The following is a 16,805-nucleotide window of genomic DNA, read 5'->3' as shown; positions in this document are numbered from 1 at the left end:
CTGGTCCTACTAGACGTCCATCATTAATTTCATGGTGAGCTGCAATGGAAAGACATCCTTCCTCAAGTCGTGGATGCCTCGGATAAGATCAAAGATGCTGACTACCTTTACAAGCTTCTTAGGGAGGTGGTACTCAGGTAGGGCCAAAGAATGTGGTCCAAATTGTCCGATAATGGTGCAAACTTCAAAAAGCTGGTGAAATGTTGATGAGAAGAAGAGCGGCGATCCACCTCTTTTGGACACCATGTGCTGCTCTTCCGATTGATCTTATGTTGAAGGACTTGGGGAAAAGAAAGTCAATCGATCTTGTGGTTGAGAGGGCTAGAAGGGTAAGTAATTTTATTTATAACCATGGTTATGTGCTAAGATGATGAGGAACCACTGTAGGGTGATCTAGTCGACTGGATTGACTAGATTCCCACCAACTATGTAGCTCGAAAGCTTCCGAAGAAAGTGGTGGGTCTTCGGCACATGTTTGCAAGTGAGGAGTGGTTTGGTTGGCTGATCTAGCCATCCTGATGCGTACTAGCCCAACAAACCATTCTGATGATTCCTTTTGGAGGCAGCTGAATAGGACACGGCATTATAGAGCCTTTGTGTTTGTTTTAGGATGGTGGATTCGGAGAAGCCCACAATGCCCCACATATATGCTGCCCTCCACAATGAAAAGTTGGTTAAGCTCTGCCCCTAGCACCTTCAAATCCTACGAGAGGATCATCATAATAGATGGAGATGCACTTGATGCATCCTTTGCACTTGGCTGGTAGTCACTTTTAAGTCTTTAAGTTTTTGTTGTATACTTTAATTTAAATTCTTTATTTGTTATAACTTATAACTTATAATTTATAAACAAGTAAGTTAGTAAACAACCAAATCACTAAGTCATTAACCAAATTTTTTATTTCCACAATGCAAGCTTACTACCTCACCCAAGTACCATTACAAGAATGATCCGGGGCTTGATGTAAGTTGATGATCGTGCAAGAGGTGGTGGAGAAGCTTGTGTCAAATCCCATCATGCAAGGGACAATTAATGGAGAGGTGAGAACTTATTCAATTGTTTCTTCAACTTCTTGCATTAGTGCATTAGCCATTAAGCATATACATGATAATAGTATAATACAATAATTGAAGAATTGGTGAATTGGTGTACATCGAGTTCGGATGCCTCAGTTTTGGAAAGCCTTTTTCAACCGGAAAAACTGATCCTGGTAAATAGTTTACTACTCTATAAGTCATTAAGTCTATAAGTCTATAGACTATAAGTCTATAACTTTATAAATGATAACGATAAGTTATATAAATATAAAGATTTGCTTGCCTAATGCATTCTTATTTTTGGTTATGCGTCTGGTGGTTTCTATATGGAATTAGTCGCCAAATCTCACATAGCAATTAAAGTACTCTCCGCTTGCTCATCCTCTGGCTCGAGGCTCCCTTCTTGCTCATCCATGTAAGGTCGACTTTGGGGAGTGAGGCTCAAACTTGTGTATGTGCATTACAACATAGATTATGGGCACATACAAGATAATATAGATGCACAATCTGAACCATTAGTTGGTATATATTCCATGAGCCCCCTGGAGTGAGAAGATGATGTCATATATCAATGGGTTAGGATCGGTGGCCCTCTGATGGGCAAGCCCTATCCTCCATTCTCTTCTTTGCCCATCTTACACCTTCTTCTAGGTCCTCTCCTCATCCTTCCATTTTACCACCCTCGACTTCCCCGGTACAACTATAGTGGGATTCATGATGATGCCATGTACCACTCATACCCCCGTCCCAAATCCTCGATTCTCTCTCCTTCTTTTCTGGAGTCGCTCACGGAGTCACCACTCACCTCCACCGTCCAGTCATCCACACATGTGAGCCCTTCCCTATCTCTCGACTTATGTAGTCCTCCCCCCTGATGTGCCTTATCGCATGCATGATCTTGAATTACATAGCTGCCTTCTATTCCCCGCCTATCATCTCCTTGGGGATCCCCTCATTCTTATTCTTCTTATGAGGTCATCTATTCCTCAACCCTTCACCTGGAGAGTATGCATATGGGAGTGAAGGTGGGTTGTTAAATGAGTGGTTTAGAAATCCGTACCCAAATACTCAACAACTATATGAACAACAACAACAACAATGGCTCTTTCACCCACCCATGATTGACGGTTATCCCAGACTGCTATTCCTCCAGTATTCTGACATGCAAACATATAATGATCATATAAACCGATATGTGACATACTTGGTGATCAATTGACTTGGGAGTCATATGTGGCCACCGTTCAGAATCAATTGATGCGGAATGTTGAGTGATACTCTTAGTCTTGTAAGTTGTAAGTTGTAAGTTGTAATCTTCTTAATTCTTATGGAGTTATGGTTGTAAAATTTTGAAGACATTTAACTATTTAAGTGTTTAACAATTTATTACTTTGAATCTTTGATAGTTTGAAGTTTGAACTTTGATCACTTGTTGACTTGATTCTTGAATACTTGATGTGTAATGTTAATATGTTATTATATATTTGTATTTGATACTTGATGGTTGATAAATGATAACTCATTAACTTGAAGTCTTGAATTACTTGATATCTTTACATAATTACATTACATGTTGTCTATTCTCTAAGACTATAACTTTGCATTACACAGAATTTCGGTTTTACACATAGGGTCAACGTAGGAGACATAGTTAGGGTTATTTTCTCACAAATCTAAGGCCACCAATGTGTTCAAAAGGCCTTAAATAGGCTAAGTACCAAGTTTCAGCCCAACCAGAGCCCTAAAACTCACCGAGATGGGCTACCGAGACTATCGCCAATTTTCTGGCATATCTCGACCGAGATCTCGCCATCTCGGTCGAGATCTCGGTTTTTCTATGTGGCGAGATCTCGCTCGAGAGCGAGATCTCCCACCATGGTTCTTCCTTTAACCAAAGTTTCCAACAACACAACGAGCGTAGCTGTTTTTCTTCTTGTTGTTGTTGTTTCAGTTTACCTTTGCTTCGACATCACTCTCTAGGGTTTTACCATTGTTGTCATACCTGAGACTTTATCGGACTTTCTATCGAAAAATTACTCTTTCCACCGGTTTGCAGGTATTTTCAACCAAATTTGGTTCCCTTTGGCCTTTTTACCTCTGGTTTTTATCAGTCATAACAAAAACCATGAGGTTAGCCCCTCCTAGGAGCTCCTAGGAGGGGTTTTTCTACCCATACTTGCATATCTCTCCTCTTTACACTTATACCTCTTGATGTGAATAGTTATTAGGTTTAAATAATATTGATTACTAGCCGGCTCCACCACTGTCTATGCTTCTTTACTTTCTTTGCCCCTGTACCTCTGGTCATTGGCTCTGGTTTATCTCCTTAGTTTTGTTGTTTAGTCTTTTTCAAATCCATATACATCTTTGGTGAGGGTTCTAAAATATCTATCAAGGATTTTCTCAAGACAGCTGTTTGTAGAAATTTGTTTAATCAGCTTGACTTTTGTAATGCCTCTTGCTCTATTTATGCTTATTTCTTTCTAAACAGAATGCTTCCCGAGAGCGGATGTGATATATCCAGGGTTGGGCCTCTAAAATTGGGCTCAAAAACCAGCCCCCCCCCCCAAAAAAAAAAGGGGGGGCACTTCAAACTAGCCGAATACTCTAGGGGTATTTTGGTCATTTTTCAAGCCCCCTTTTAAGGCTGAATATAGATCTTAACAGAATCCTTTTGATTCAAGGGTCAAGGATCTACCTTTAATTTTCTGTTTTAGTCAGCAGTTTAAGAGTTATAGTCTTTTTAAGTTAGTGTTGAACTGTTAGGATAGGGTTCCCTAATTTTATGGACCTTATCTTAATAGTAGTTCTATTTTAATCAATGCTTATTTTAGTAAGCATTTGGAACCCAATTTGGTAGGAATTCATTAGTTGAGTCTAGCATGGTTTATGCAGGCTATAAATAGCCTAGTCTTTCATGTAATTTTCAATTTTGAGTTAATGAAATTATGAATTGAAGAAAGACTTAAGAGAAGTCGTGGAATTCCTGGGGGTGACCTGCAGCTGGATTTGTGCCATTGTTTATGTGATTTGAGACCTTCTCCTTCCTCTTCAATTGCAAAAGCAAGTTACTTCCCATTTTCCCAAGTACAGCCCTTACCCATTCCCCCATAGCAACCGTAGCCTTCTCCTTCCCCTCCCTTCTTCCTGCGATAGCAGCACCATCCCTCCACTGTTAGGTCCACATCCCCAGCCCTATTTGACCCATTCTCTTTCCTCTAGAATCACACCAAGCATTAGTACCCTCCCCTATCTTCATTTTCCCAAAACAACCTTACTTCCCTAAACCAGAATTTTTTGCAATTCATCTTCTTCCTTGGGAGAAATCTGCAGAATTTCTAAACCTTCTGAAAGCCTAACCTAATAGAACCAGACCTTCCTAGCCCCTCTGAAACCTTAAACCTCCCTTCTGAATCTACAGAACGAGCATCACAGACCCTAAACCCACCTGGCCAAAACCCACCCTAACCTAGATTGAGCCACGATTTGAATTTCAAAACCTGGGAATTCAAGTGCAGCAACTTCCAGACCCAATCCTATATCACAGCAAGGTTCCCTCATGCCCTAGAATACCCTAATTAGAGCTGGTTTCTATCTAAGAGGATCCTGGAAGGCTAACCCAGACTCTGGGTTACAACAAGATGCAAGCATACTTCCTTTTGAAGATGTTCTGATGTTTTTCTACCCATGCTATTGGGAGAAATTTCATTAATTTAGGATGAGTAGAAAAACAATAGCACACTTCCTTTTCAATTGGGATGGAGAAATACTTCATTTCAGTGGTGTTGAAACTACTTACATTAATGAATTTTCTCAAAAAAATTGAAACATGCTATTGTTTTATCTCATATACATGTGTGAGTTTAGAGGCTCCACATAAAGAAAAAAGTTAATTTCATTAGCTAAATCTATGACAAGCCTGGGATGGAAGAATTATTTTCAACAAACTTCAGTGCATTTGGTTGGGTGAATCCATGGATTTCGCTGAAATTAACTCCTCCATCCCAGGCATCCCACATTGTACAAGCAATGCCATCACAAAAATGTCCAAGAAAAAATGCCACATCCTCCATCCCAAGCATCCCACATTGTGTGAGCAATGTCATCACGAAAATGTCCTGGATAAAATGCCACATCCTCTTAAACTTGGTGATTGGCAATAAGAGCTTCTTCATCAGATTCTTCATCTGACTCTAAATCCCCACTTGAACTTGAATCCTCATCCTTAATGAAATCTATGGATTCACCTATTGAAATTAACTTTTTCCTTTGTGGAGCCTCTAAACTCAAAAGAATAGCATACTTCAAAATCTTGGAGAAATTTCATTAATTTAGGGCCTGTTTGGTTACTTGAGTCTGGAGATTTCAAAAATCTAGAGATTTCAAATCTATAGATTTCAAATTTATGGAGTTATGGTTCATAAAATTAATTGCTTGGTTAGCCTAAATTTTTTAATGAAATTTGTAGATTCATCATGAAAAAATATATTTGGAGTTAAGGTTCAAATGTTTAGCACTTTTAGAGTTGTGGTGAAATCTCTGGATTTCACCTCATACCCATAAATCTACAGATTCATGTTTTTAGTGTAAAAAGGTAAATCTCTAGATTTCATGAATCCAGAGATTCACACAACCAAACGGGTATAAATCTCCCATTTGTGAATCCAGAGATTTGAAATCTCCAGACTCAAGTAACCAAACAGGCCCCTTAGGTAGTTTCAAGACTGGGAATGAACAAAAAGGAAGTATGCCATTATTTTTCTACCCATTCTAAATTGATGAAAACTTTCCCATAGTCATGGGTAGAAAAACCATCAAAACATCTTCAAAAGGAAGTATGATTGCATCCCCTCCTAAGAGTCATTCTAATCACAAAGAAATAAATATAAACAGAGCAAGAGACATCCAAAAGTCAAGCAGATTAAACAAATATGCAGATTTTTGAAAACCCTCACCAAAGATGTAAATGAATTTGAAAAAGACAACAACAAATCAAAGAGATAAACCTAAGCCCAGTGCAAAGAAAGTAAAGAAGCATAGACTATGGTGGAGCAGCTAGCAATCAATATTATTCAAACCTAATAACTACTCACATCAAGAGGTATAGATGAAGAGAAGAGAGAAATACAAGCATAGATAGAAAGACCCTTCTCGAGAGGAGCTAACCTCGTGGTTTCCGGTATGGCTAACAAAAATCAGAGATCAAAATGCCAAAGGGAACCAGATTTCATCGAAAATACCTGCAAACCAATGGAGAGAATATCTTTTTGATAAAAAGTTCACTAAACTCTCAGGTGCGACAGGAACGGCAAACCCTAGAGAGCGGGGTCGAAGCAAAAGTAAACCAAAACAAGTAGGAGGAGAAGAAGAACCGCAACGCTCGCTGTGTCATTGGAAACTCTGGTCAAAGGAAGAACTCTCCCTCAAAGGAAGAACCCGATAAACTTGAATCCGTAAATTCACCATCTTTTATACTAGGGGTGGAATCTAACGATTCCACGCTCACGAGCAGAATCTTTGAAATTTGCATTTCTTCACCGAGTTTGGACCATGTCTCCCAAACAATCTCACTACATATGGCGCAAGACAATTCCACATATCGAGGTTAGAATGGGATTGGGTGTTTTCACATCTCACCGTAGTGCCCGATTTTTGTCAATTTTCGACTGATGAAAAAGAAGGAAAATGAAGCAATTGGATTTTGTGACTTGCCCCCTATACCCGAAGAGCACCCTTTGCCTGCCCGCCACCAATGGAAGCAAGCTAGCCTTCCTAAGAAGAGCAAGGAGAAGGAAGAAGGGAAAGACAAGCAAATAAAGGAAACAGAGTAAGGCTGGACTTGTAAATCTCCCACCCAGTAGTAAGGCCTTAAGTCCAAAAGTTTTTTGCCGTAGAGTTTTTGCACGCTCTACTTTACAGTCTATTGGATTGTCTTGCCTGTTAGGTGAGTTCTTTCATGTCTTGTGATGAGGGCTTGTTTTATGAGGGTCTGAAAGAGGCTAGTTCCTCATTCAAGCAAGTATGATATGTTTATTGCTAATACTAAACTACGCAAGGGAAAGGCAGGTAGGGGCTGGGCTCAGCAAGAGCAGCATTCCTTTCATGCCCACCATGATTTGAAGTGTGGAATGAGTTTGATTAAGGCGGAGGAGCAAAGAAGAAACTCCATAAGTGAACAAGCAAGGTATGAGCCTGAAAATCACGGTGGTATTAAGATATCTTATATCCTTTATCTTTTCAAGTTAGTTGCATCAAGAGCAAGCTAATAGATGTTTTTAAGATCACAAAATATAGTTTCTATAGAAATAGAATCCAAAAACAGCAGATCAGTTCAGTGCCTCACTCTTTGTTCAGATGGAAAAGATGATCTCGCCAAATCTTGTTGAATCCTTTTTCGTAGACTTCAAGCGGGGCTCACCGATCCATTTGGGAAAGAAATCCCTCTGTAACCCCTCTTTCAGGCTCGGGTGCAGCTATACCACACACACACGTTCACTATGGGTCTGTGGGCAATTGATCGATTCCAATTTTTAGGCTAAAAATGGGATTCTACAAAATCATGAATTTCTAGATGTTTCCCAACCAAACAGTTTTAAAAATTAGATTCATGAATCTACTGATTTAAAATCCGTGGATTCACCCAACAAAATGCACTTTATCAACTTGGGTTGGTTCGTTTTAGTTCAATGGACAGCAATTATAATATAATCAAGTTTTGGGTTGATCCATGGATTATATTTAGCCCATGGGCTATTTCTACTTAAATGTACTTTGGGGGTTCCCAATTTTTCCATAGTATTAGATATGGGTACAGAATTATCAGGGTTTCCTTGCGAATTTCCATAGGGTTGGGATGAAATAATTTTTTTATTTAAATACCTTATATTGGAGATCTGATATGATGGAATGAGAAATTTCTTATGCAAGAAGGCTTCTCTCTCCCCTAGCAGAAACCCCCTTCTCTTGTGGTAATCTCTCTCTTCTTCTCTGTTTTCTCTTGTAATCTTGTGAACAGGCCCTATTTCCCCTCCCCTCTCCTGTCCAGTATTCGCCTTCCCATTTCTTTCCTTCCCTTCATTTTTTTGTTCTCTTTTTTTTTTCCATGTACTGGAGTACTCTGCTAGCTCTATTTTTTTCGTCTCTGTATCTGCTAGTTGCATAAACAGCCCCTGTTGTCCCTCCTCTTCTTCTTTTTTCTGCTTTTATTTTCATTCTTCTTCTTATTCAACCCCACCTTACGGCAGTCCCTTTCCCTACCAATTTTTTCTTTCTTTCTTTCTTCTTTATTCTTTCTTTGTGTGTAAACAGTCCCTGCCCTCATCTTTTTCTTTCCCCACTTTTATTGCCATCCAGCAAATACCCTACCCCTATTTCTTTGAAACTTTTATCCAACCTCCATTTTGCAACTTTATCAAGATTACTAGAATACTAATTCCTTGTTCTCTTTCATTACTTATTCCCTATCCCAGGTTTTTTTTTTTTTTTTAAGTTCGGGTGGTTGCAGTAGGTATACTTGCATTGATTCTAGGTTTTTACATTATTATTTGCTGCGTTTTTATGTTGGAAATAGGATTTTGACTAGGACAGCAGTTATTTCTCCTGGATTCTTGATAATCTTGCACTTGAATTAGGATTACAATGCCATCATCCCCATCCTCATGTTTCCCTATTCAATCCTTGCTTAGTTATGTTATTAGTTAGGGCTGAAATTGATCTTACTTTGCTATGATTGTCTCAATTTGCATGTTCATCAGATTATCAGTTGCTTTACTTTCCCTTTTTGTTTGTTAAACTTCCACCAATAGGTGCCTAACCTAAAGACTTGTAGCCAACCGTTGTAGATCCCCTACTATCTAGGGCTCCCCCAGCATCACTCATATATTTTTGTACTTTTTCTAGACATCAAACTTTTGGGCCCACAGAATAGACCCATGACCAACAAAACTATGAAATAAATGCCCAACACCCATATCTATCAACCCTATGTTGATTTTGAAGGATAATAACCAATTCTCTGCTGGCCCTGCATCAATATTACTTTTACTACGACATAACGGGCACTGAGTAACTTTCATGGCTGTATTAGCTTTAGCTTCTACACTGCATGTGTGAACCCTCTTTTATGAAATTTGGTGATTTCAATTCAATATTGTGCTCGCTAGTTTAAAAATTCTTTATTTGATTGGTGATGAAATTCTCTACCGGATGTAACATGACAATGATGAATTATCAGAACTTGTAATCAGCATTAAATGACCAGCAGTAACAACCCAAAAGCAGTATGTGAGCAGATAAGTTGGTGTTTTAATAAAATTAAAGTTGTACAAATCAAGACCACAATTCAAGCTGGCATCTTCATACAGAAATGGCTTCTGGAAACATTAACACACATATATACTTAGAAAGTAAGTGAAAGAAGGTGATGGAATTAAAAAGGAAATGAAATAATTATCATATAGAAAGCCTTACTTGGAAGAATTTGTCCCACAGCCTTTCAAAAGGTAATGTACCCGGAGTCAAGAACATGAAAGCAACCTTAGCATTGCTCGACGTAACAGGCGGCGTTCTCAAAATTTCAGTAATAACAACACGAGCTGATCTCTCATCATCGGTAAGCTCCCTGGCAGGAATTGGTGGAAGCCAATCGGACAAAGTCTTACAGCCATTTGAAGAAAAGATATAACAGGTTCCAGAGCTTTGGGAAGGATAAATGGAAGCACCAATCAGCAGCAAGCTCACAAAAGAAACTAAGACAATAATCCACACTGGCCTCTTTAAATGAGGCCGGTGGCGCGGCGCAGGCATGATCTGGATATCTTCAATGCCTAACCGCCACGCCTCAGATGTCTTCATTAGAATATTCACATCACAGTAGTAATTCCAACCAAATTCCTTCCTTTTTCAAAGTCTAAGACCATCATATATCAGATCATCAGATTATTGTTTAACCATCAACAGTCCCAATCACAAACCCTTCAAACAACTTGAATATTAAATATATGATCCTGTGAAACAAGGAGGGCGGTGTTCATCAGTACTGAAGTTAAGTGAAATGAATGTTTTCAAAGGCCAGCGATGCATGGTGCAACATAACACTGATAAAGATGCCAATTCAACATAAGATATACAAATTTACAAAGAAAATCTTGGAAGACTGAGAAATCTTTTGAGAGAGAAAAGGAGAGAATAGAAAGGGAAATGAAAATTGTTATCACACAATGTTTATACAAGTAGAAAATACGAAAGTCAAAAGAAAATCCAATGCAAAATATCACAAACGTCCAAAACACAAATCAACCACATGAAAACAAGCTAAACATAACTTACATAAGTGCAGAGGAGTTCAATGATCAACTTGCTTATCCAAATATAACAAGTCGACCTGGCTATTGCTAAATTTCAAATCTTTCCGCAGAAAATGCAAAGTGAAAGAAACATCATCTAAATGGAAAGACATAATCTTCTATCGGAAAACAGATAGGGAAAGAATAAACGGAGAGACCCTGAAAGAATTGAAGGAAAGCCATCTCAGAAAGGGAGAAGCAACCCCTCCAAATCCAGCACATTTCCACACCAATAAAAAACAAAAGAAATTATTAAAAAAAAAATTAAAGGTTCATCATAACTCAAAGCGTAATCCCAAGCAAGTCATAAAGTTTAGTCAATTCACCCAAATAAAAGCTAACATGGAAAAACTATTGGATAAACCAAATAGATGGGAGAGGCAGAGAAGAAATTCATCACCATTGTAAGCTAACCAACCAACACTTTAAATCCAGTATCCCGAAAGCAAGAAAAAAAAATCAAATGTCACCATTGTTCCACCGATAGGAAAATAAAATTAAAAAGAACGCTCAAAATTAATTCCCCTTCAACCTTTCCTACCTCACACGCAAAAAGAAACCCAAAATAGTAAAATAAAGAGGAACCAAAGTTACCGAACTGCATTTAGATAAATGTCCTTAAAATCAAAACCCATAATACCCATCTGTCTATTCAAAAGCAAACAATCAACCACCTTCAAATATTTCAACTACATCCATTCTTAACAGAAAACGAACCGATCAAGAAAAACAAAAGAATCTACTCGCCAACATCAGCTCAAACTCAGCAATTCCCACTCCAGTGAAAAGCTAGACGCTTCTACTTTCCAATCCAGAACTTATAAAACAAGTCAATCGATGTAGATGCAAGATGAAGTACCTGGGTCAACTCCGAGCTGAAAAGAAACTCAAAAGTAAAGATCACAGGCTTTCTAACTCAAATCAAGATTCAAAGATCTCGGATAAAGAGCCTTCAGGTAGAGACTTTCTCACTTCGATTTCTTCGGTCGTTTCGAGATCCAGAGCAAGACAAGAAGAAGACGAAAGGGACGGGAAGAACACCACAAAAGATTGAAAAATAAAAATAAGAGAGTTCGTCTCTAGTCGATTCGTCTCTCTCTTTCTCTCTCTTTCTCTCTCTCTCGTCCAAGCAGTGTTTTGCTCCGCGCAACAAAGAACAAATCAGCCGGCGAATGATATATATTTTTTTTTTTTTCGTTTTTACATTATTATGTCTATTCCAAAATTTATATACATACAGTGTATTCCTCTAACTTTACCTTACTACCCCTATTGACCTTGGTTTTCTGCCGTGGATTTTCGAAAGGACGAATATACCATGGGTTACAAGGATACTGATATGACAGAACTACCCTCTTAACAAAACTCAATGCCTTTCTTGTCCAACTCTGAGAAGCTTCCTTTCTTAAAGTCTACATTGCCACATTCGCTCAATGGTGTCTAAGTACAAAAATACCCTCGACTCCGAGGAAGTGGGAATGCTTAAATGACCTAATTACCCCTTCGAGGAATGCTGCTTTTGGCATCAGTTTGGTCAATTACCGAGGAAAACTGCAATGGCCAATGTAATGCGATATTGCGATGGTTGAATGGGTCTGGGGCATCCATGAATTCCACGTGTCTCATGCTGACAAGCGTAAATTTCCAATATCAACATCTTACGTGATAAGCGAGCACGAAACATTGCGTGAGTTTAAAAAAAAAAAAAAAAAAAAAAACATTGCGTGATTATTTACCAAAAAAAAAATCGAGATTAATGGTTTCAAAATAGAGGAAATTACGTATACACCTCCTTAAATTTATAAATTACATGACTATAGAGATTTCAAATATCTAGATATTTCAAATCTATAGAGTCATAATTTGCCCCTGAACTTGCTCTTGAATTCGTCTTTATAACTAATTCCCAAAAGCCAAACCATATTTCTTTCGCAGTACATTGATTCATTGGTCAATGACTATTTGCCATGGTCATGTTTACCAAGAAAAGAAGTATTTGTCATGACCGTCAGGAATTCTCCACTACGTGGTACACCTTTCCGAAGGCGCCATCACCTCCATCATTGACATGGCCTACTAACATTGTTGCTGTGGAAAAGCTCATCGCTCGCCTTCTAACAACCAAGTGTGATTTCCTAACAAACGTTTAATTTCTAGGCTCTTATCATGACAAGGCCTTCTAACAACCAATTTTGATCTACGATTGAGATTAGAAATTATCAATCAAATCTACAGAGGTATTATTGGAAAATTCTGTAAAGAGAGTCCTAATGGAACCAAGCTAGATTGTATTCTACTCCAGAAAGGAAAGTCTTGTTCATCAAGTTATAATGCACTCTAAAAGCTTCATCAAGTCAAGAACATGGAGAGAATGAGTCCTTGCATGCTTCAATATTTTATCTCTTATTTGTGACTTGATCAAAGAACGAAAAGGAGGAAAAGGAGGAAAAAGAATCCTATTCAGAGAAGGAAGAGAGAAAACCCCGTTTTTGAGTGTCTCTATCCATTTTTGACAAGCCCTTCATCGAATGGTCATCCTGTGTCCAATCAAGCTGATTTTTGGAGGAGAGCTTCACGACTTCTTGATCCTCAAATCTAACGGTGGAAATGTGCATTTGAACTTTCTAAGTTAGTCCGATTAGTACGTCAAAACCCTCATTGGTTGAGTCAGATAGAAATTCTGAGTTTGATTCAAACTATGTCAAGAATCATCTCCCATGTAATCTAGAAAATTACTCTATAAAAGGAGAGCATACTCCAGCAAGGGAAGGAAATTTTTTGGAGCTTTGGAGGAGCACACTTTCTTTTCTCATTAGTTTATTTAGACCGTCTACACTTTGTCTTTCTCTTTAGTTTATTTAGGCTTTCTCTAGTTTTCTTTGATTGCTTTGTGGGATTCTATTTTCTAGATTGAATGTTTAGATTCAATTTTTCTATGTAATGCAACTTCAATTTCAATTTCAAGTTTCAAATTTGAGGATTCATTTTTCTCTGGGTCTAGCAATTGCAGATCTAGATCATTCTAGATTTGGTTGTTAGGGTTGGTTGAGATTCAAATCGTTCGTTTAAGTGTTTTTTTATTATTCAAGATTCAAATATGCAAATAAGTAACATTCTCTAATAATGTTCCCCCCCCCCTCCATTCCCACTTTTATCTACCCCTCCATATTCTTAATTTAGGATTTATTTTCAGCATTTATTTATTGTCCTCCTTTCCCCTTGGGTCCTTGATCAAATATGCCTACAATCGTACCTCTCTTTGGTTAAGGTTTTCATTTTCCTTTTATTGCTTTGTTATTTACTTTTTGAATTTTTTTTATTATTCATGCATTTTATTTATTTATTTATTAGATGATGAATGGTTAGGTTATGTTTGTGTTATTTTTAATCTCAATTCGATCGCATTAGATGTATGTGTTAGGACCGCTCATTTAGTTTAATTAATTAGTTAAAGTTTTGAATCATTGCACTCTCGCGTTACCATTAAGATGTTAAATTCTAAAATGGCATATCTCCTTGAGATCGACCCGTTAACTACACGATACCGTACGCTTGCAGTTATTTTTATTTTGCAAATAGCCCACGTCCATATTCATCATCTAACCATTTTCTTTGAAATCTTTGCATCTAAACCACATCTCGATCACCCAAAATGTTGAACCTACAACCAATGGAAAGTCAGTTGCGAGCCAAATAGGGTGCCAGGAAACCACCTCCGACGATCAAGTCAGTCTAAGAACGATAGACACAACCTCAAGCCAATTTCGCTTAGAGAATCACCAAATCAACATGAGTAACACTTCTCTGCCATACCTTAGGTGACAACCTCCTATTTATGCTCTTATCCTTACCTTCTTGTAGCGGAATTCTCGACTATTCATCCTTTTGTTTCCCCTAATTGGGCCCCGCTTTGGGGGTTCTTACCTTAGTCGATTAATGATTCCTTATTTGGCTTCCCTTGACTTGCCCTTCTTGTATTATTGCCCGTAATCCAGGTAATTTCCTCTCTGGTTTGTCGAGTCTAAAAACCACCGCTCAACCTAGGTCCCAAGTTGGCGCCTGGTTGGCAACCTAGATGACCCATATCTATAACATAACCTACGTACATTTTTATTTTTGAATATCTATAATGGACCATAACCCTAGGTGACTCTATTCCAAATTATTTTGAGGCATGTGCATTACTTCTTCCCCTTTTCAAGTCATTCCATCTTCAACTATTTTGATACACATGCATCTAAGAGGGATGCATGTCGTGGCTCATCTTCAAACTTGAGGGTTTAGATCCCAAAGTTATAAACATTCCTGATAGAAGAACCTTTATTATGGAGATTGTGAGACCATTAGGAGAAGAAGAAGAGTTGGGATCCTTTACCGTCATAGGTAGAGGACTACGCTCATCACACAACCCTAAACCAATATTTAGGAGGGGGTTTACCTATGCCTTGTCAATGCTTAAAGGTGGCCTTCCTCTTAAATGTGTGGTGAAGGGATGTAGGGGGATCACAGTCCTCTACCCTTGCGGATAGAGGATCCAAACTTGAAGAAGGGCAACCATGTTTTTCTAAGCATGGAATTATTGTTTTATCATCAAGACTATATGCACATTAAAGAGTAAAGCAAAATATTCGTGAATGCGATTTTCATTTAAAAAATATAGACAATTCAAAACTAAGTTAAGACTTCTAATCTCATTTCTTTGAACTAAAATTTAGGAAGATTGGGAATTACAATGGTCGAGACCTCACGAAAAAGAAAAAAGAAAAAAAAGAATCACATTCTCAAATTGGGATGGAGAATTCAGAATAATGAAGATAACATATGAATTGAAGTTCCTGAGGCTAGGTTTTCTTACTTAAACTTCAATTTTGGGTATTATTGTCATCAAGGAAAAAGGTTCTTGGTCATGAAACAATACAGCTCATCTATTGCCCACTATATGTTGGAAACTTATTGAATAATCTGCACTAACACTTGTAAGACTGCTACAATCATGAATTTTGATAGAGCTGAAATGTACTATAAGTATTTTCTTTAAGGTGTTTAGACACCCTAATTTGTTCAAGGAGGGTTTCAAGTGTGTCTTCACCCCCAAGATCAGTTAGCTCAAACCTTTAAAGTTGCACCCCAGAAAGCTTACTTCAGGTGCAATTATGTTGTATTCATTGCTTAACAGAATGACAGTAGGGAGAGAGAGGAGGAGGAAAAATTCATTGTAAAAATGAACTCGATTATGGGTATATATAGAGCCCCAAAAACTTTAGGTGAAAGAGGAAGGTCACCTCCCTAAGGGAAGGTACCTCTTTGGCATCTCCACATTTCCACCCAGTGGTGGGCTTTCTAGATTAGAGCACATAACAAAATGGGCTTTTGGATTAAGGCTTATGATCCATGACCCACGCACCAAGTCCCAAGTTATATAGAAATATTAATATGAATTAATATATAACTATATAACCATGGTTAGGTCAGACTGAGGCTCAAGCGGGTTCACGTGGTACAAGGGTTCGCATCATACTACGTGAGTGCGATCCTTAAACCCAAAGATATATAGCATATGTCCTTACTATATATAAACCAAATAACCAGCTCCTTATTGTTTGATGTGGAATTAAAGTTCTATCACATAAATCACAGGACAAAACCATGTAAATAAAACATATATTTACATTAAAATAATATGCATAAGTTTTATACATTTTTTCAACACTATGAAATGAATAGTTATTTGTATGGTAGGTGATGGAAATGTTACATGTTCTTTATTGACTAATCCATGGATTCTATATTGTGCAACATTGTTTGTCTTATGATTTGAATGGCAGAAATAAATGAGAAATGGTTTGCCAAAAATGTATATGGATTCTAATATTTGGGGTATTTTCTCTTTATTTATTTCTCTACCAATTGCTACACTTTTTCTTTTGGATACCTAATTGTTACACTTATTCCAACTTTACTAAGGATGTCAAATGGTACAATGTCGAAAATATAGTACAGTACAAGAATTGGTATCCAAAATCAAAACCCATTTTTGTATCTACATTTCATGATATGGTATGGTGTTGGTTCAAAAATGGTATGTGAAAATGGTATTAAAGATACAATATGGTTTCAGTATGCAAACAATACAAAAATGGTATGAATATAGTGTGGTATTGTTTTGTATGTAAAAGGTTACAAAATGATATGTAAACGATATGTATTGATTTCAATATGAAATTGGTACTATTCAGTACAGTTTTGGTACATAAAGTCCGTTTAACACCCAAAATTGATACCATACTATTGTAAAGCAAAAATTGCTTTCAAAAAACTATATGGTACCACTTTTTTTTTTTTAAACTGTCAATATGATTGGGTGTTATGTGATTGGTTTTAGTTTCAGTTTCCATATGTGGTAGAGGTACTAGATTGACACCC

At 37.6% G+C, this 16,805-nt stretch overlaps 1 protein-coding gene across 1 annotated transcript in view; it reads right to left on the bottom strand.

The window, feature by feature from the left end:
• Positions 1-11,557, bottom strand: part of LOC149015873 (glycosyltransferase BC10-like) — a 32,547-nt gene extending 20,990 nt beyond the window's left edge. Inside the window, exons 1-2 of the mRNA XM_089156225.1 lie at positions 11,242-11,557; positions 9,508-10,043 (exon numbers count right to left, since the gene is read on the bottom strand). Coding sequence (XP_089012351.1) covers positions 9,508-9,891 — 384 coding nt within the window. The 5' untranslated portion in view covers positions 9,892-10,043; positions 11,242-11,557. The remainder of the gene's footprint in view (positions 1-9,507; positions 10,044-11,241) is intronic.
• Positions 11,558-16,805: the final 5,248 nt, after the last annotated feature.

This window comes from Hakea prostrata, chromosome 5 (genome assembly GCF_041222555.1).
Source record: "Hakea prostrata isolate BN-2017 chromosome 5, UWA_Hpros_2, whole genome shotgun sequence".
In the NCBI taxonomy this organism is placed as follows: domain Eukaryota; kingdom Viridiplantae; phylum Streptophyta; class Magnoliopsida; order Proteales; family Proteaceae; genus Hakea; species Hakea prostrata.
The sequence above is the reverse complement of the archived record's forward strand: the minus strand, read 5'-3'. Positions and strand labels throughout refer to the sequence as shown.